Source organism: Pongo abelii, chromosome 2 (assembly GCF_028885655.2).
Source record: "Pongo abelii isolate AG06213 chromosome 2, NHGRI_mPonAbe1-v2.0_pri, whole genome shotgun sequence".
Lineage (NCBI taxonomy): Eukaryota > Metazoa > Chordata > Mammalia > Primates > Hominidae > Pongo > Pongo abelii.
In genome coordinates this window covers 67191668-67212903 of record NC_085928.1, presented here as the reverse complement: position 1 = coordinate 67212903, position 21236 = coordinate 67191668, and the positions used below count along the sequence as shown (strand labels likewise).

The 21236-nt window shown below is 50.7% G+C and overlaps 1 protein-coding gene across 5 annotated transcripts in view; it reads left to right on the top strand.

Annotated features, from left to right (window-relative positions):
• Positions 1 to 20373, top strand: part of ATG7 (autophagy related 7) — a 274642-nt gene extending 254269 nt beyond the window's left edge. For all 5 annotated transcript variants that reach the window (XM_024245298.3, XM_063721876.1, XM_054551709.2 and 2 more), the window contains one exon: positions 20102 to 20373. In XM_024245298.3, the coding sequence (XP_024101066.1) occupies positions 20102 to 20134 (33 nt within the window). In that variant the 3' untranslated portion in view covers positions 20135 to 20373. The remainder of the gene's footprint in view (positions 1 to 20101) is intronic.
• Positions 20374 to 21236: the final 863 nt, after the last annotated feature.

Sequence of the window (21236 nt, the reverse complement as noted above, 5' to 3'; positions counted from 1 at the left end):
ACATAGAGTTGTGCCCCAAATGGCCCTAGTGGTGTCAAAAGCAGATGTCTTCAACCCACAGTGGGAAGCTGCTCCCTCCCAGCGCAGTCTGGTGGGCCTCTTGACCACCTGGGGGGAGTCACTGTCTGCCTCGACGCACCTGGCCACTTGGGGACTGCACAGCATCCCTTCTACCCTAGGGAGGAGTAGCTCAGCTCAGCTCTTCTTCCCCAGGCTCAGCCTAATGAGCTTCAGGCCCACATAGGCGCAGCCCTGCTGCGGAGGCCCCTCTGCCTTTCCCTTTGTGACTTCCTGGCAGGAGCCTCCACTCCAGCTGCAATTCAGTGCTCGTCTTACACATTCTCACCCCAAGGTCTTTGCTCCCTGAATGGCCCCAGCTATATGGTCCTATCCCTGCCCTTGCGGGTCACCTCCTCAGGAAATCTGTAAAGGCCCAGTGGATTCTTCTTAAGATGTGTTGGTTGGGGGCCTCCCTTGAGGCTGTGCTGACATTTCTGTTGGAATATTTCATCCTTCGGGGCCTGGACCCAGGCCGTGCCCTGCTGAGCCTTAGCTGAGTGCCCAGCCCTCTGTCCCCTCTAGCTCAGGCCAGTCTTTGCACCCCTTCATCAGACACCCTGCCTGGTGTCATCTGAGGTGTCCTTTATCTGCCTGGCCGGACTGAAGGCTCTCAGAGGGAAAGGCCATCTTGTGTTACTCATCTCTGTCTCCCAGTGGCACCCAGCATGGTGCCCAAGTCCCTGTGGAGGAACCCTGGCTTTTGTGATTCTCAAAGTCATCTGCGTCGGCCCTCCCTGAGCAGGTTTGTATGGCAAGCACAGGGGCCACGCAGGTCTCACGGCAGGCTCCCTTTGATGGATTAGGGGGAGGTGGTGACAATGGGACAGGAGCCCTGCCTGGAGACTCTCAGGCCAGTGAACCGAGGGGACAGTTACAAGCCCTACAGGAGGACTCAGCTCTTCAGCAGTGGACTTGACAGATGATTGACAGATGAGGCACACAGGGTCCCTCTGAGGAGGGCTCAGCCCTCTCTCTTTTCAACCAGGCTCCTTGGTGAAGAAGTGGGGGCGTGCGCTTGGGGGAGAACCCTGTGTTCTCACTCTTAGGAGAGCTGTTCTCAATTCCCGCCTTCCCAAGAGCCCTCTGGGGCATTTCAGAACTTCCCTGGACCTGCCAGCTTCGCACCCTTGCTTGAATGGTGAAGCATATCAGTCCTTTTTAAAGAGTGTCTGCAGATCCACTAAAACAGGAGCCCCAAAGCTTATGCTCCTTAGCAGAGAAAAGATGATTCCATGTGGGATGACGCAGTGTTGCCTGCCAAACCAGCCATCAGGCCATCCAGTGCAGCTGTGGGCCCAGGCCCAGGAGTCCCCCAACTGCTGGGGCCTCCATCTCCATGGGTTGTAAAGGAAAGGGGCCTCATAACTGACTAGTTGGGGCAAGGAGACCACCCTCCCAGCCCAGCCAGACTGTTTTCTCAGGGCTGGTCTGTGGGTGGGAGGAATTAGAAAGGACTGCCCCCGGGCCAGGGAAGTGAAATTGGAGGAGAACCGAGAGGTTTTCAGTAGATTGAGAGGCTCATTAGGGGTGAACTAGGTAGCCAAAGAAACATCTTTAAGAACTGCAGTTACTGAATACAGCCCCTCATCAGTGCTGAGGTTGGTCCACTTAACCTTTGGTCCACTTAACTTTGCTATCAATGTGGGCTCAGGGAATGTGCCTGCCAGGACAGGAAGACAGCCTTGGGCTACAGGCCCCACCTGGCCAGTGCCCTGTTCCCACAGCAGGACCAGCTCTTTCCTAACTGCTTTTGTTTTGTCCTGGGACAGAGCCTGGATTTTGGGTTAAGTTTGTGCCTTCCAGGCTGGGGAAGAAGCCAAAACTTCTGTTTCCCATGCAAAACGCCACCACACACCTAGGGAGGATGTTTGTGTTCCACGGAGGTCGGCACCCATCTGTTTTCAGAGTAAACGTTTGTGTGAGCGCACTCCGGTGGGGAGTCCCGAGAGCGGACCCTCTTGCCACTGCACCCATAGGCGCGGAACGAACCTGCTGCCCTGACCCTGCGGCTCCGACCGGGGCCGAGCAGCGAAGGACCACCCCTGGTCTGGTCCCCTAGGATTCTGGGTCCAGCTCAGCTGGTGACCTTGCTTAGGCCACACCCCTCTCTGAGCCTCCATCTTCCCTTCAGCAGCTGTGCAGGGTGAACTTAATGTTGTGCAAGATCATGTCCAGCTCTGGAATTTTAGGATTATGAGCTTATTTACGATCAGCCTGTTGATTCTACCTCTAAAATATAATCTGAACCTATACACTCCCCTCCATGTCTCCTGGTACTCCATGATCTTGTCGCTTCCTGCCCGAGTTCTGCAGTTTAGAATAAACCCAGGCCCCTGTCTGCGGACCCTCTGATGGCAGACTTCCATCCCTCTGCACAGGGCCTCACCCACCCAGCCACGTGCTCTGCCGTCAGCCCCCTGGAGCCCCTGGGATCTTTGCACCTGCTGTTTTCTCCGTAGAGAGCTGCCCTCCCTCCACTCCTGGATGGGCTGGCTCCTTCCTTCCTTCCCATCTTTCAGAGCTCAGCTTCAAGTGTTGGCTCCACTGAGAGGCCTTACCCCCAAGTCCCTTTCTAAAAGAACTGTTCCTCCATCATTCCACCTCTCACCCCATGTTTTTTTCTACATTTTGTAGCTCTTTCCTTGGGTGGATCTGGTTTTGTGTTAGTCTCTTGTCACCTCCACTAGGCAGGGACCTCCCAGGGCAGGGACGCACCTGTCCCAGTCATGGTTGATCAGCGAGACCAAACATATCATAGCACATGGGGTACTGTAGGTGTTCAAAGAATGCTGGCTGAATGGATGGAGACTTCCTTCATAGAGCCCCATTTTCCTTCCTGATTTCTTAGTCTCGGTTCCTATTTTCTCTCAAAGATCCAGGGGTCACAATGAGAGTGATTATAAAACAAACTACACATGCAACATGAACTCCTCAGTCAATCCCAAGAGGGCTTTCACTCCACACTTCATCATCTGCCCTGTGGCCTCAGATTAAAACTCAGGCTTAACATTTCCTGAGGCCCTGCTCGGTGCCAGGTTCTGGGTCTGTGCTTTCCAGTTGTTTTATGTATCTTTGATAACCTCTGTATGGTTGGTGGTAAAATGGAGAGATGTATCTTCCTGTGGGGAAACTGAGTCCCGAGAAATGAGCTAGCCCACAGAGAGCCGGTGGCTGGTAAAGCCCAGATCCAAAATTGGGAGCGTCTTGCCACAAGTCCAGTGCTGTTTCCTTTATACCCAATGCCACGGAGCCAAAGTGGTACCTGGCCGAGATCTGGCCCTGAATGTAGAAAAGACCAGGGAAGGGTAGAGGGAAGAGGGCACAGGTCCCAGTCTGGGATTCCAGATGACCCGTATTGTCCAGCTGGCTAAGAGATACATGGACCCCAGGGCTGACAGATGTTCCTGAGGGCCACGGGGAACCTGATGGAAGGTCGGTGGCATTTCTAGAGGCATGTGGTCAGAAAGAGCATGGGGGATTTGTGGGGACTGGGAATAACCGAGGGCCTCGTGGCAGGCTGGGTGGCACTGCCCTCTCAACGCTGACCTGTCCGCTGGTTCAGGAAGGCCTTTCTGAGGCCAGCACAGACTCTATCACACCATGGCCCTTCAAGAGATAGCTCTCTTGGCAAAACACCCTTTTGCCAGACCTAATTGCCAGAAGCTGCAGTGGAAATGAGAACCCAGGACATAGGACGAGACAGACCTACGTGTGGATCTCAGCTCTGCCATTTGCTAGCTGTGTGGCCCTGACAGTCACCTGCCTTGTGAGCTCTGAGTTCCTTAACTGTAAAAATGCCATGGTATGGTAGAGAGGAAAGAGACTCATATTTGAATATGACACAGAATAGGCCCTTAGTGCCAGCCTCAGTGGCTCACACCTGTAATCCCAGCACTTTGGGAGGCCGAGGCAGGCAGGTTGCTGAAGCCCAGGAGTTCGAGACCACCCTGGTCAATGTGGTGAAACTCCATCTCTAAAAAAAAAATACAAAAATTAGCCCCCTCAAAAAAAAGCCAGATGTGGTGGTGCAGGCCTGTGGTTGCAGCTACCCAGGAGGCTAAGATGGGAGGATCATCTGAGCCTGAGAAGGTCGAGGCTGCAGTGAGCTATGATTGTGCCACTGCACACATACTGGGCAACAGAGTGAGACTCTTGTCTCAAAAAAAAAAAAAAAAAAAAAAGGAAAAAAAAAGAAAAAGCCCTTAGTAATTCTTGAGAATGCGTGACTGAAGGAAAGAATGGACACGTACCTAAGACGTCCTCCTGGAAGACAGCATGGAGAAGGGATCTGAGCTTCTTGCTATTTTCAATGTGAAAAGCTTTAATTTGGCTGTAATACAAGGGCGATTACCCACAGCTTCCAAGAACTTACCACAAAATGTTAATGATATCAACTGAGATTTTTTTTTTTCAGGTTGTAAAGTTGTGTTCTCCATCCTTGTAAGCAAGTAACAACACAGATGTCCCTGCATCAGGCACAGTTCTGAGCACTTTATGCCCATTAACGTATTTCATGGTCACAACAGCCCTATGACGGAGATAGCATTTTTGTCTTCATTTCTCAGATGAGAAAACAGAGGCACAGAGAGATTAAATAAATAGCCTGAGGTGATATAGCTCGTCAGTGACAGAGCAGGACCCAATCCTGGAAGTCTGGCTTCAGAGACTGAGCTCTTAACTCCACCTGATAGTGATTAATGGCTATAGCAGAATCAGATCAGGGTAAGAGAAGGCATGGCACTGAGCCGGGGAGGCCAGGGAAGGTTGGGCTGGAAGGATTCTGTTCTCCTTAAAATGGTTGGGAAATAAGACCTCTAACTAAATGAGTAGGAGAATGTGTTGGTGCTTTAGGGGAAGTGGGCCCGCTGGGGGGGGGGGTCGCCTACCTTCCACCTTTGGTTGTTCTGAAAAAGACACGATATTTCTCTTATGACATTTTTGGTAATTATTATAAATATGTTTTTATATTGTGAAACTCCCCCCATCTTAAGCTATATTCGTTTTCTCTTACGAATTTAAAAAATCAAATCTATTGATGCACATACAATAAAATATATGTAAAAGTGCACATTTCTGAGCTTCAAGAAACGTACTCGCTTGTGGAACCAGCACAGTTCGGCGACATCGAGCAGGTCTGTCTGGCCTGTCCCACCCTGCACAGCCGCCTGGAGGTTCACCTGCATCATTGTGTGTGTCAGCACTTGGTGCCTTTCTGTCGCTGAGTAGCGTCTCGCTGTGTGAGTGTACCAGAATTGTTTACTCACTCACCTGGTGAGCTGTTCTTGGGTTGTTTCTAGTTTGGAGCTGTTACAAATGAAGCTCTGATGAGTGAGTGTGTTTTCACTTCTCTTGGGAGATTAGGACTAGAATTGCTGGGTCCTATGGTGGAAGTATATGTTTAACTTTTAAGAAACTGTTATTTTTCAAATTCACTGTGCCGTTTTTGCTGTTCCCACCAGCAGAGTGTGAGAGTTCTGGTTGTGCCATGTGCTTGTCAGCACTTGGAAGCTGGTAGTCCTTTTCATTCTGGCCATTTGAGTAGATATGCAAGTGGCATCTCATTGTGGCTTTTATTGTAGTTCTCTGATGACAACATCTTTCCCACATCTCTGATGGGGGACATCTTTTCATGTATTTATTTGCCACCTACAGATCTTATGTGACCCTTCTTTCAAATCTTTTGCCCATGTTTCCATTGGGTTATTATCTTATTGAACTGTAAGAGTTCTTCCAGTTTGAGCAACATGGCAAGACCCTGTCTCTACAAAAAATAAAAAATAAAAATAAATTCACTGGGCATGGTGATCCACACCTGTGGTCCCAGCTACTCAGGAGGCTGAGGTGGGAAGATCCCTTGAGACCAAGAGGTGAAGGCTGCAGTGAGCAGTGATCGCACCACTGTCTTCCAGCTAGGGCAACACAGTGACACCCAATCTCAAAAAAAAAAAAAAGTTCTTATATTTTCTAGACATGAGTTTTTTGGTCAGATATTGGTATTGCATATATTTTCTCAATGTCTTTGGCTTGCCTTTTCATTTTCTTGATGTTGTCTTTAAGAGAGAAAAAGTTTTGAATTCTGAAGTTCAGTTAATGATTTTTTTCTCTTACAGTTCCTGCTTTCAGTGTCCTAAGAAATCTTTGCCTATGTCCAAAGTCTTACTGATTTTTCTTTTTTTTCCTAAAAAATTTATAGTTTTAGCTTTTTTTGCGGGGGGGGGGGGGGGGCGGAGGGGTGGAGTCTTGCTCTGTTGCCCAGGCTGGAGTGCAGTGGTGCGATCTTGGCTCACTGCAAGCTCCGCCTCCCAGGTTCACGCCATTCTCCTGCCTCAGCCTCCCCAGTAGCTGGGACTACAGGCGCCCGCCACCACACCCGGCTAATTTTTTCTATTTTTAGTAGAGACAGGGTTTCACCATGTTAGCCAGGATGGTCTCCATCTCCTGACCTCGTGATCCACCCGCCTCGGCCTCCCAAAGTGCTGGGATTACAGGCATGAGCCATCGTACCTGGCCGGTTTTAGCTTTTACATATATATTTGTGATTGATTTCAAGTTAATTTTCATGTAGGGTATGAGTTAAGGGTGAAGGTTCATTTTTCTCTATGTGGTTATCTAATTGTTCCAGCAATGTTTGTTGAAAAGATTGTCCTTTCTCTTCAAATTACTGTGGCACCTTTGTTGAAAGTCACCTGCCCATGTTTGTGGGTCTGTTTCTACCTCTGTATTCCTGGTTATCCTCATCTCAGTACCAAACTATCTGCTGCCTGAAGCTTTATAGAGTCAGTGAGTCAGTGTCTGCCTTGTTACTTGGTCTCCGATGGTCCGGCCCAGTGGCAGAGGATGTCATCCTGCCAGCACATGCCTCCCTAGGATTGGATCATGCCCCTCTCCTGAGAAGCCATGTCACCTGCATTTGCATTATTTGAAGGTGCAAGATGTCCCTTCTCACCAAGTGAAGTTGGTGTGTTTATATCCTGCGTCCTCCCCACCTCACCCTGGAACTCTGAGCTCTCCAGTTTTCCTCCTCCTCTTCTCCCTCTCTCTGATGTTGACCCCAAAAGCCCTTTGAGGTGGAGAACAAACATGTAAAAGTGTCCGCCTTTTTAAAGGGAAACTTTTTAAAAACTTTTCTAAGGAACTGGAAATAAGAACTACGTAACAGAAACCATTTCACAACCTTCAGCATGGCCATTTATCTCAACCATTTCATTTAAAATGTGGGCCAAACATATAAATCATATCTTGAAAGAAAGCATGTTGGTGCCACAAAAATCACCCTGTATTCTTACCATCTAATTTTAAAAATGTGTTTTGAAGCCGGGGAGAAGGCAAACAAGCCTGGGGCCCGTGCCTTCCTCCCCCAGGGCCAGGGATGCAGTGGACAGGCCGAAGCACTGAACAGCACACCCTGTTGTTAGCCATTCGCGTCAGCGGCGGGAGCCACTGCTCTTGAAACCTCCCTCCTCTGAATGTCACTTGGTAAATTAGGAGCTGAGAGCCCCAAAGCCAGTTTGCTTCTAACCAGTGCTTGGACAAGCCCTTGCTCTTAGGCAGTAAACACTCCGGGAGAGATTGTAGATATTGGTGCTTATTTAGCGACATCCCCAGAGGGAGGGCGCTAAATATAGCGGGACCCTAAGGTCCATTTTCCAGACTAATAAGAGGGGGAGACCTAGAGCAGTGGCCGTGGGCTGGGAATTCCAGAGTCTTCTGCTGGAAGCCTCACTAAGGATTGCAAGGCTAAGATGTCAGCATTTCCTCTTGGCAGGTTTCGTATTTGCTTCTTAGTACTTCCTGGGAGGGAGAAACAAAAGACACCGGCAGATGTACCTTGCCATGGGCCATGGCCCTTTCTGTGGCCCGTGTACCTCTCACCTGGGTCCCTGGAGACACCAGTATCCCCACTGCTACACTGACCCTTTTTTCTCATCTGGTCTTCCATATTTCCTCTTTCCCAGCCTAGTAGCTGCTCTCAACCACCCTCTGCTTCCCTCTTACTCCTCCTTTAAGATGACAGTCCCCTGGGCATCCTCCGGGGCACCCCCTCCCGGGCGTCAGGTCTCTGTGTTTCCAGCCTGGGCTCTGTTCTTGAGAGTGAAGAAGGTGACGTTTGGAATGGCTGAGCATAATCTGCCTCGAGTGTAGCTCGGAGGTGCTGACCACCTTCTGGGTCTAGGTTCTGAGGCATGAGACTGTTCCTTCAGACTCCTCGCTCCTTGTCAGTTGCAGCCCTGAGCATCTTTGTAGGGGGAGTGGGGAGGATTTGGGGGATGGAATGCCTCTGGAGGTGGCATGCCAGCCCACACGTGTGCACAGGCCCGGTCTGCTGCCCCCCTCCCTGGATGTGCCTTTAATCAGCTGCACAGGCCACAGTGAGATGGTGGCGTCCTCCAACTGACCCCACGGTGCGGGAGCAGCCCCACCCTGCCAACATGGAGCCTGTCGTTTTCTCCTTTTAATCTCCTCATCCCTGGCTGCCTGATGTTCCTTGTGTAAGTCACGCTTTACCTCTTACCAGCTGCCTTGGCCATGACTGTCTTTGTAGTAGAACCTTAACCTTGTTCCTGGAACCCCGGAGCAGTGGGTGTCATGGGGCAGTGCACACACACTCTGGAATGGCAGCAGGGGGCTGGGGTTGGAAAGGCTGGGAGAACTCCTCCCTCAGAAGACTCTAGAAGTAGACCCCACAGTTCTGTTTCCTTCTTCCTCCCATCTTCCCCTCTGCCTCAGCCCTCAGCTGCCTGTGTCTGGAGAGCTGAGTTTGGGGCAATGGTTCCCTGAGAAGAGGGATTTGGTCTTAATTCCTCTGCCAAGTCTGGTGCCCAGGCTCAAGGAGGCAGTGAGTGCTCAGAGTACAAGAGTGGGAAGGCAGGCGGGTATCTTTCCAAAGGGAGGCACCGGGGTGGTGTGTTAGGAGGAGCACAAGGCCTGCCGCGGTGGCTCACGCCTGTACTCTCAGTGCTTTGGGAGACTGAGGTGGGCGGATCACCTGAGGTCAGGAGTTGGAGACCAGCCTGGCCAACATGGTGAAACCCCATCTCTACTAAAAATACCAAAAAATCAGCTAGGCGTGATGGCGCATGCCTGTTAATCCCAGCTACTCAGGAGGCTGAGGCACGAGAATTGCTTGAACCGCAGCCCTCTGGGGACGGGAGGGGGAGGACCCATTTCATCTCTGCTGAAGGATGGCAACAGGCTGGGGATGGAGGGTGGGCAAGGGCTGGGGCTGTTGGCAGCAGACATCAAGAGCACCCAAGTCCCTGCAGGGTATGAGCCATCAGCCCCAGGCTGGCCTTGCCATCTGCTCTGGCCTTCCCTGCTTTGTGCAGGCTGCCTGCTCCCTTCCCTCTTGGTTCACTCCTTCAGGCTGCTCATCTGCCCGCACCAGCAGGCCGAAGGAGTCACGCTGGCCATCCTTGGCCCAGGGGTGAAGGGATCTGGGAGCTTTTGCTTCTGGATTCATTGTGAGAGTAGGCAGGGCTAATTCTGAGTTGCCCCAGGTCCCCATGCTGTGATGGGGCTCTGGGCAGGAATCTGGGAGCCAGGAAGTCAGACCCTGGGCCTTTACCCGGCAGTACTTCCCTGTGGCCCTCTCCAGGGCCCAGGTATGGCCGCAAAATTAGACCAGGGTCCAGCAAGGGAACTGGTTAACCCGTGAGGCCTCCCTGTCTGCAGAGCCCCACAGCTGCTGCCTTGCAGAGCACCCTTTTTCTGACCAGCCCTGATCCTGCCTGGGGCCTCTTAGAGTCCAGAAGCAAGAAGTACCCACCGCTGTGCGTCCCTGTGGCCTCTGGCCCAGAGCCAACCCACAGTGAGGCTAGGAAGGAGAATGAGGGCGTCAGTGGCTTGGGACCCAGACTTCTCTCAGAAAGCTGGCCTACCACCCCACCTGCTCCCGCCTGGGGATGCCCACAGTGCTTGCCCCCACCCACCCCCGTCCTTCTGGGCCCTAGAGTCCAAGGGCCTGACATGCTGGAGTCCTCAGAAGCCAGCTGGGCTGAGGGGCCCGCCCTTTACTGTATGTGTCTCAGGTATTATGGTCATACCAAAAATCCCCCTTTATTTTCTGCCCTGTGGAATCATATCCAGAACAGATGGTTCTGAATCATTGTTCCTGTAAAGCCTCTCTACTAGGCCAGGCTCTGAGCCGGGGCTGGGGACACAGTGGTGACCAGACAGACCAGGCCCTACCCTCACGCGGCACGCAGCCCCCTGGGGAAGTCAGACAGATGGACAAGACTACAAGGTGACAGCAAATTATGGTGGGGTCGCAGGAGGAACCAAGAGGGCTGAGAATAAGGTAGGCCAGCGGGGAAGTCGCTGCAGACCCAGCGGAGCCAGCTGTGCGGGAGGGGCTGCGGAGAGGAGCCTTCTAAGCCAAAGAAGCCTGTAAAAAGGCTGAGCAAGGGGAGAGCCAGGAGGCGGCGGCTGCTGGAATCTGGTGGGCCAGAGAGAGGTTGCGGGGTGGGGAGCTTGGAGGGGTGCGCAGCGGCCCTGAAAGGAGTTTGGACTAAACTCTCCCTCTGTGCAAGGGGAAGATTTTGAAGGCTGTAAAACTTGGGAAAGACACGATGGGATTGTTTTTTTGAGAAACTCAGTCTGATGCCCTGTGGGTGGGAACAGTGCCAGAGGCTTATGGAGACATCAGAAGAGCCAGGGTGACGGAAACCTGTGGGGACAACAAATCCTTCTCTTGTGGGCATCGAGAGCCTGCGCAGTGACCCTGGAGCGAGCCCTGCCTCCCATCCTCGGCTCCTGGCTGGGGAGTCTCCATGGCCTGCAGCCGCTCCCTCCTCCTCTCCGCTCTTTCCTGCCCCTGCCAGGCCACCTCCTCCCTGTCTCTTCTTGTCCATAAACCTGACCTAGGACTTCACAGACCAAGCCCTAGCCCACAGCCTGCTGGCCTTGGGAGCCCTGCCAGCCCTGTCCCCACTCTGGGCCTCGGGGCTGTGCTTGGGCTCCATGTCCCGATCAGCCCTGCCAGGCCCAGCTCTCCTGGGCGTGTGTCTCTCTGTTGTCAGCCCCACCAGCAGTTCTTTCTTGGAATCATCTTCTGGATGTCCCCTCTCCTTTTTCTCCCCTAGTCCCTGTAGCCACCCCCTGGCAGTGCTCAGTAAGGGCTAGCAAACTAGCAGCCTCCTGCAGAAGAAGTAGGGGTTAGCACCCCCATTGTTTCCTGGAGGCATTTTGGGAGGCCAAGCCAGAGGACTGCTTAAGCCTAGGAGTTTAAGACCAGCCTGGGCAATATAAGGAGACCCCATCTCCACAAAATATAAAAAATTAGCTGGGTGTGGTGGCATATGTCTGGAGTCCCAACTACTAAGGAGGCTGAGGTAGGAGGATTGCTTGAGCCTGGGAGGTGGAGGCTGCAGTGAGCTATGATGGCACCACACTCCAGCCTGGGTGACAGAGTGAAGCCCTGTCTCAAAAAGTAAAGAAATGCCAAATGTGGATTTTTTTTTTTTTTTGAGATGGAGTCCTGCTCTGTCTGTCACCCAGGCTGGAGTGCAGTGGCCCAATCTCGGTTCACTGCAACCTCTTCCTCCCGGGTTCAAGCGATTTTCCTGCCTCAGCCTCCCGAGTAGCTGGGATTACAGGCACATGCCACCATGCCCAGCTAACTTTTGTATTTTTAGTAGAGAGGGGGTTTTGCCATGTTGGCCAAGCTGGTCTCGAACTCCTGACCTCAGGTGATCCACCTGACTCGGCTTCCCAAAGTGTTGGGATTACAGGCGTGAGCCACTGCACCCAGCTTTATTTAAAAGTGTACATTTAACAAATGAACACTTTTAGCGGACACACAGAAATATAATTGTGCCATTCACAAGGTAATTACAGTGTTTATAAAAGAAGAACCTTAGTTCATGGCATGCTTCAGGCAGTGTGGTCCAGAAATGGGACCCAAGTTTGAAATTGGATGATGAGGGCTCCTTTCAAACCCGTCTGTCTCCTTTGGAGAGAGTTAAACTTCAAGGCCCTTTGGGTGTGTGCGGTCCAGGCTGAGCCTTCTCCCTCATTCCTTGTGATGGGCCCAATTGAAAGGTCTTTCTTCCCCTAATGCAGAGTGGCAGCCCAGCCCTGCCCTCTTCTACTGCAGGGCAGTGGCCAGTGGGGAGCGCTGAGGTGCTCAGGTCAGGCTGACCAGAGGGGCTGAGCCCACCCTCGCCAGTGGAGAGCAGTACAGGCTGATGCCATACTCTCCCTAGCCGTCCAAGCCACGGGCTCTGCCTTCTGAACTGGGTCATACCAAGGTGGGGACTCGGGAGCCAGGTCAGGAGCTGGCCTGGCCTTGCCTTTTGGCGGCCCAGGTTTATTCATGGTGCTGGTGGGTGTGTGCTGTTGCTCTTGGGCACCTATTGCGCATTCCCGTGACAGGCGGTGAATGGAAGAGTGTCTGGGGCCCAGGGGGCAGAATCAGAGACCGTCCTTAATCGTCTTTAGAGGGAATTATGTTTAACAGGAAGTAGTGAGAGAAAGTGGAAAAGGCCTCTTCCTTCGCCCTTGCTAGCTTGGTCTCCTTGACAAGTTCTACTGTTTTCTCTGTGCTTCAGTCCCCTACTTTGTAAAATGGGGGCAAACTTGTGACACCATTGTCCTCAGGGCTGCCGGGAAGAGAGTGGAGGCAGGGGTTTGACATTCCCCTGTGTGGACAGACCACGTTTCGTTTATTCATCAGTTGGTGGAAACTGGATTGTTCCCACTCATTTCCTATTATGAATTCCACGTTTAACTTTTATGAATACTTTCCTATGAATACTACTGTGTTTGTGTACAAGTTTTTATGTGGACATGTTTTCGTTTCTCTTGGGCAATTACCTAGGACTGGAATTGTTGTACCATATGGTAACTGTGTTTAATTTTTGGGTGAACTGCCAGCTGTTTTTTATGAGGTGGCTGAACCATTTCACATTTCCAGCAGCAATGTATGAAGGTTCTAGTTTGTCCACATCCTTGTCAACACTTACTATGATCTGGCTTTTTCACTGCAGCCATCCTAGTGGGTGTGAAGTGGTAGCTTATGGTTTTGATTCACATTTTCCTGATGACTAATTATGTTTGAGTATCATTTCATGTGCAATTTGTGTGTTTTTCTGGAGAAATGTCTATTCAACGTCTTTGCCCATTTTTTTGTTTTGTTTTTGAAACAGGGTCTTGCTGGAGTGTAAGTGGCATGGTCATGGCTCACTGTAGCCTTGACCTCCTGGGCTCAAGGGATCCTCCCGCCTCAGCCTCCAGAGTAGCTGGGACTATAGGTGTGCACCACCACACCCAGCTAGTTTTTAAATTTTTTGGTAGAGACAGGATTTCCCTATGTTTTCCAGGCTGGTCTTGAACTCTTGGGCTCAAGTGACCTTCCCACCTTGGCCTCCCAAAGTGCTGAAATTACAGGCATGAGCCACCACGCCCGGACTTTTGCCACATTTTTAAATTGTGTTATTTGTCTTTTTATTATTGAGTTGTAAATGGCCTTTATATTTTTTCTTTAATTTCTTAAAGATGGGGTCTCACTATGTTGCCCAGGCTGGTCTCAAACTCCTGTCTTTATATATTCTAGATACAAGTCTCTTATCAGATACATGATGTGCAATTATTTTCTCTCATTCTGTGCTTATCTTTTCTCTTTCTTAATAGTGTCCTTGGAAGCACAAACATTTTAAATTTTGACTAACCCCAGTTTACTTATTTTGTTGTTGCTTGTACTTTTGGTTTCCTTTTTTAGTCTTTAAAATATGTAACGTATATGATTCAAAATTAAAAGGCATGCTCAGAGCAGTTTCACCTTCATCCCCACCTGCCCTCTGTAGGGAAGCATTTAAATTAATTTCTCCTTTTATAGTTCCTGTGTTTATATTTGCAAAATTAAAAGCCTTTTTTTCTTAAAGGTGGTATGCTACAGATACTCTGCATTTCTTTTATTTTCTTTCACTAAAGAAATCCCGGAACTGAGCCCCCATACCAGCTGATTGAACTCACTGTGTTTCAGGGCCACAATAGTTCAGGTGTGGATGTGCATCAAATGGTTTAGTCAGCTGGTTCCCCGTTGAGGGCCTTTTGGGCTGTTCCCAGTCTTTTCCTGTAAGAGATCATGCAGCAGGGGATAATATCCTTTTGTATAGTAGAGGTGTGTCTTCAGGACAGACTCCTAAAAGTGAGAAGGCCGGGTCAGAAGTTAAGCCGTAGGAATCGTGGCTGTTGCCAGACTGTCCTCTGCAGGGGTTGGACTGTTCTGTGCGTCACCAGGGAGGTATGAGAGTGGTTCCCCAACAGGCTCACAAACAGAACATATTGTGAAGCAGTGAGATTCTTCCCAGCGTTATCTCAGTGCAGCTTTTTTTTTTCAATCAGCTGTATTGTGTGATTTACATACAATGAAATACACCCACTTTAAGTGTCCAGTTTGTTGAGTTGTGACAAATTATCTACTTCCCGTCACCACAGATGGGTTTTTGCCCTTCTAGGATTTCATATAAATGAAATATGAAGTATGATATCTTTTGTGTTAGGGTTGTTTTCTTAAACACTGTATATATTCAAAGTGTATAAGATATCTTGATATCACATAGTGAAATGGTTACTACAGTCAAGGAAATTAACACATCTATGAACTCACATAGCATGTGGTGAGAGCACCTAAAATCTACACTTAGCAAATTTCCAGTATACAATCCAGCATGATTAACAGTAGTCCTGTGCTGTATATCAGACCTCCAGACTATTCATACTACGTAACTGCCACCTCGTACCCTTCAACCCCATTCCCCACCCCTTCCAGTTGGGCTTCCTTGACCCAGGATAAAGACACTGAGATTCACATGTGTTGTTGCATGCATCAGTACTTTAATGGCTTAGGAGTATCCATTGTACGGATACACCACAATTTCTCTGCTTTCCCGTTGATGAGCATTTGTGTGGTTTCTAGTTTGTACCTATTCTGAGTAAGACTGCTGTGGACATTCTGGTTCAAGTTTTTCTGTGGACATGTGTTTTCGTTTCTTTGGAGTAAACAGGAGCGGAATGGCTGGATCACATGGTGAGCGCACACTTCAACAGTCACTAGACCTTTCTCCAAAGTGGTTTTGCCACTTTCCATCCCCACCAGGAGCAGTGTGTGGGCCCTTCCTGCTCCACATCCTCACAGACATCAGGCGTCGCTGGCCTTTAGCTTCAGCTCTCCGAGGAGGTGGGGTGCGCTGTCTCTTCATGGTTTTGATTTGCATTTCCCTGAGGACTGCAAGCTGCGTGTCTTTTCTTATTTGCCATTAGATTTCCTCTTTGGTGAAGTTTCTCTTCCAATCTTTTCCCCAAAAATCAAGTTTTTGTCTCTTTATTATTAAGTTTTAAGAGTTGTCTTTATTTTCTAAATACAAGTTATTTTAATTTAGAGATACTTTCTCCTAGTCTGCAATTTGCCTTTTCATTTTCTCAGTGGTATCCTTCCAAGATCAGAAATTTTAATTCTTGTGAAATGCAAACCTTTTTTGTTTTTCTGGTTAGTACTTTTTGTGTCTTAAGAAACCTTTGCATTTCCTTTATTATGAGTAAGGCTGTGCATCTTTTTTCTGTTTAAGGGCGATTTGCTTATTTTTTCTGAGAACTGGCCGTGTCTTTGGCCACTTTTTAAAAATTTGGTCTATTGGTCTTTCTCTTCTTGATTTTTATTTATTTTTTTGAGACAGGGTCTCACTCTCTGTTGCCCAGGCTGGAGTGCAGTGGTGCAATCACAGCTCACTGCGGCCTCTACCTCCCAAACTCACACCATCCTCCTATCTCCTGAGTTGCTGGGACTACAGACACATGCCACTATGGCTCATTTTTAAAAAATTATTGTAGAGAAAGGGTCTCCTTATGTTGCCCAGGCTGGTCTTGAACTCCTGGGCTCAAGTGATCCTCCCGCCTCAGCCTCCCAAAGTGCTGGGATTATAGGTGTGCCTGGCCTCTCTTCTTGATTTCTAAGAGCTCTTTGTCTATTACTGAGATGTGCCCTTTATGGTATGTTGTTATGTTTTCTCTCAGTTTGCCTTTTGACAGTTTTCCTGTGCATATTGCATGCATGTGTTTTTGCAGAGTCCAGTGTATCCATTTTTTTTATTGCTTATGGATTTGGGATCATAGGCCTTCCCTACTCCCAGGCTATAATGAGCTCACCCGCATTTGTATCTAGTATTCTTATGGTTTCATTTTCTCTAATGTTTGGATCTTTATCCCATTTGGAGTTGATTCTAATATGCGGGGTAAGGCATGGAATCAATTTTATCTTTTTCCAAGTGACTCTCTACTTCTTTTCATATCATTTATTTAAAAAGTCTATCTTTTCCTAATGAGCCAAGATGGCACTCCCCAGGCCATTATCATTAAAATCCTTGATTTCCACATGTTCTTGGACATGGTCTTCTCTTGTTTCTGTACTCGTCGTGTCCTGCGGGCCATCTGAGTGTTCTGTGCTGACGCACTCTCTCCTCCTCGGGGGTTTCATGGCGTCTCCCTCGGCCCATGGTGGGGGCTTCTCACCGCTCTTCTGTTCGGAGGGTTTCCTGGGTGTCTCTCCTTCCTGTTTTTCCACATAGCCTAGAACCAGCTCGCCCGGCTCCAGAAAACATTTGTTAACTTTGAAAATTGAGACTTTGTTAATGTATTCACTTTGAGAAAGCTGACATCTTTATGGATGTTGAATCGTCCTATGCAGAAACAAGGGGTGTGGCTCTATCTACTCCAGTTTACGTCTTTCCAGGTGAGATTCTTCTAGGGCCGTTGCAGCTGTTTTAGAGGCTTCATATGGATTCTGTACATCTGATGTTAGGTTTATTCCCATGTGTTTATCTTTTTCACTGCTTTTATAATTTTTTTTAAATTTTTATTTTTATAGAGACAGGGTCTTGCTCTATTGTCCAGGCTGGTCTCAAACTCCTGGCCTCAAGCAGTCCACTCGCCTCAGCCTCCCAAAGTGCTGGGATTACAGGCGCGAGCCGCTGTGCCCAGCCAATATAATGGGTTCTTTTCTTTTCTTTTTTTTTCTCAAGACAGAATCTCACCCTGTCGCCCAGGCTGGAGTGTAGTGGTGCGATCTCAGCTCACTACAACTTCCACCTCCTGAGTTCAAGCCATTCTCCTGCCTCAGCCTCCCAAGTAGCTGGGACTACAGGTGCCCACCACCACGCCTGGCTAATTTTTGTATTTTTAGTGGAGACGGGGTTTCACCATGTTGGCCAGGCTGGTCTCGAACTCCTGACCTCAAGTGGTCCACCCGCCTTGGCCTCCCAAAGTGCTGGGATTACAGGCGTGAGCCACTGCGCCTGGCCTTTTTCATTCTGTTTTGAACTAAACATTGTTTGTACTGTATGTGGTGGGTTATAATTGGTTGTTGTCAATTTTGTATCTTGCTCTTACCAAATACTTTTTCATTTGTATTCTAAGGATATCTTAGCACTTATTTTATTGGGGTTTCCAGGTGTGCTTTGATATTACCTACAAAGAGATCATTTTTCCTTAGGGTTGAACGTTTTTAAAGGTTTGTATTACATATTGCCAAATCTTTTTAAAAATATGGTACCAATTTATACCTCTCTTGTGGCAGTGTTTTGCCATACCCTTGTCGGCACTGAGTATTGGTATTTTTAAAAATGTGCCAGTTTACTATGAGCTTCATTAAGAGGACATTCACTGTGCCCCTTCACACCAGTTGCACTGCCAAGGACACAGCTGCGGTGAGCACACAGTAGGCAGCCTGCAGATCCCAGCCCCCCGTCCCACTCCAGTCCCTGTCCCTATCCCCAGGAGTCCCTGTTCTGGTTGTTTCTTGAGGTTTCAAATGAAGACGGCTGCTGCCCTTTGAGCCCAGCCAATGGGACAAGGCCAGCGGAGAGCCCGTCCCTGCCCCAGAGATTCGCTCTGGAAAATCCCTGAGTGGTTTTGTAAAATGCATTTTACAAAATAATAAGCCCCGCACAATAAGCCTTCTGGGTGTCTCACAGGATCCCCTGCACAGCTCAGGCACTGCCAGCAGCTGCAGCCCCTCGAGTGGCTGAATCTGTCCAGGAGCAAGGGGTCAGCCAGGCACCTTCCAGGGCCAGTCCCAGGCCACCCAGTCCCAGTGTGGCTGAGCACCTATGCCTCTTCCCCATAGCTAAAAACCCAGTAAAATGGATGATAAAATGGGTAACACCTCTCTGAAAGTTTCTACTTTCCTATAAAGCCCAGCCCTGGCCCAGGCCCTAGTCCTCTTATGAACAGAACAACCCAACCACCCATTTGCAGAGGGCGCTGCTGTTTGGTACTGACCCTGCCCTGCCCAGGCTGGCAGCCCTCCAAGGAGGCTGGGCAGGAGGTCCCAGAGGACATGGCCCACAAGGCTCACCCTTTTCATTCTCCATCTTGCGCCATCACGTCCCACCTTGGCCCCTTCCTCCAGGCAGCCCGCCCTGCCCTTTTCCACACACCCCTGGTTCCCAGCACTGAAGCTTGCTTGCTGTGTGATCTCAGGCCAATTGCCTTACCTCTCTGGGCTTGTTTCCATCTTCACCTCACAGGTAGATGTGAAGAGTGAAAGAGGGAGTATTCGCAGCAGGTCTACACAGTGCGTGGCACAGAGCAGGCTACATGAATGTGTGTTTGTTGAATGGGAGAGTGAAAGAATGGATGGATTGTGCTGGCAAACCCTCCAGGGGCTCAGTTTCTTCCACTCAGACCATCAGAACCCAGAGATCAGATCCAGGAGCTCCTAAATGCAACCTTTGTTAGAAACACAGCTACCCTGCCCTGCACTGCTCAATCCCACCCTGGGGGAGTTTCCAGCCGCACTGAGGATGAGCTCGGTGGGGACCTGACCCAGAGAAAGGGACACCTGGTCGCTGGACCCCAGACTGGCCCATCCATAGCCTGGCTGGGCTGGCATCTAGACCTCGCTTGGCAATCCCCTCCCGAGAGCTCAGGTAGTTTGGCCTCAGGGGAGACAGGGGCAGTGAGAAGGCTGCCTCCCCTCAGCCTGGGAGCTGGGTCCTCAGGAGAGAGGAAATTTCCTTCTATTTATTTTCGACGTCCTTGACTTTGAAAACCAAGCTGGTGTTGATATTTACCTTGGCCAGGCCTCCCGTCTCCCTGGCCAGCCTCGTGTAAACACGCTGTTCCTTCTCTCAGCTCTGCTAGCACTGAGGTGGCCTTTTGCAACCAATTCTAGGAATTTTGAAAGTCTGAAAGCGTAGGTTCAGGGACTGGCCCTCCAGGGAGCCCTGGGTGCCAGGGGCCCTGGGACCTGCTGTGCTGGCCTTGGCTCTCTCCCTGGGGGTTCATGCCAAGGACTGCAGGGAATGAATGGGCCTGGGCCCATGGGGGTGTCGGCCAGGGTGGCTCTTGCTGGGTCCCTCAGTTCTCCTCAGTTCTCCTCACAGCCACATTGGGGCCTCCCACTCCCCAGGTTCACTGCGAGGCTCAGACTAGGAGGACACACGCATTGAGGGACTGTGGCAGGATCTGGCTGTCTCCACTGGCCTGCTCCAGGCCACCTCCACCCTGGCTGGTGGCGAGGGCCTGCTCTTGAGCCAGCTCTCTAGTGTGAGTTGGGAGCGTGAGCAGCTGGACTACAGTTAGAGGGAACATGGAGCAGGTGCCCAAGGTGCAGCCTCCCAAGGCAGCACGTGCCCACGCCAGAATCCCTGCCCTCAGGGAGCTTGCCTTCCAGAGGGCAGGTGGACCGCAAGGAGAACAAGCTGGCTTGGGGTGGGGGTGAGTGCTGCAGAAGCCAGGATGAGCAGAGGCTGGCTGGGTCAGGGATGGTCCCCTGAGGTGGACATGCAGGAGGTGAGCAGAGGCACATTCCCCAGTGCAAATCCCAGCCCTCCCGTTGGTTCCACCAGGTGGTTCACACACTAGTGATGCCTTGGCAAGTCTGAGATTTGGTTTCCTTGTACAGAAATGGGGTGACAGTCCCTCAGAGACAAGGGAGTGGTTCTGCAGGTGGGAGCTGCCATGACAGCTGCGGTTTTGAAGCATCTGTGTGCCCCTCACCGGGCAGTGGGACATCTCGGCTGAGCCTCTCCCTTTCTCCACGCAGATCTGGGACATGAGCGACGACGAGACCATCTGAGATGGCCCCGCTGTGGGGCTGACTTCTCCCCGGCCGCCTGCTGAGGAGCTCTTCATTGCCAGAGCAGGACTGCTGACCCCAGGCTTGGTGATTCTGGGCCCCTCCTCCATACCCTGAGGACTGGGACCCCCCCTCTGCTGCCCAGGAGCGGCCAGTGTTCGGCGTTGCTCGGGATTCAAGATGCCACCAGTTCAGAGCTAAATAATAACCTTGGCTTTGGCCTTGCTATTGACCTGGGACTTGGTCCTCCATGCAGTTTTTATTTCTTGTCACAGTGACTGATAGCCATCCCCCAGGATCCTTTCCTCTTGGCCCTCAGGGGGTGACCCAACGCAGACCAAATGGGGAAATGAGCAACCAGCTCCTGCCCAGAGCCACTGCGGGAGGTGGCACCCTCATCCCCAGAATGTGCTGCCAACCGCACTGCAGGCTCCTCCTGTGGGGGCCCTAGGCATGGGTGAGGGTGGGACCCTGTGAGCGCACTGTTACCCTGGCCCTGGTGGAGCGGGAGGAGGAGGAGAGCCGAGCTGGGTGCGAGACTAAAGGGCCCACATGACCCAGTGACCCCAGATTTCCACTGAGGACGGAGTGAGCTGCCCAGACATGGCTTTCTGCTTCCCAGCCTGTCCTCCACTGTGGGCATAGCATCTGTGCCTGCCTGCTTGCTTGAGGGAGAGGAGTTTCTGCTGCTGCCTTAAGCTGGGGGAAGAGCCCAGGGGCAGATCCTGGCAGCTGCCTGGATGAGGCTCCTCCCTGCCCTTATGAGCATGCCAGGCCCAGAAAGGCCGAGCCTGGGCTGCTTTCCTGCCCCAGCCGAGGGGGAGGGGTCAGACGGCTCTACCATGGGTAACTCAGGCAAGAGCTGGTTTTCCTCTTTATTCGGGTGTGTGCAGCTGTGAGGCCCCAGCCCAGGAGAGGCCATGGCCTAGGTACCTCTGACCACCCTGCCCCGTGTAGAAGGCATCGTCTTTCCTGCTATTTTACTCTTTCAGCTTTCGTCTTAGGCCCAGAATCAAAGTGAAAATTGAGTCCAGCTGACCCTTACAACAGTAGGATTTAGTAGGGTAGATTTCAAATGAGGCTTCTCCCAAAGTAGCCAGTC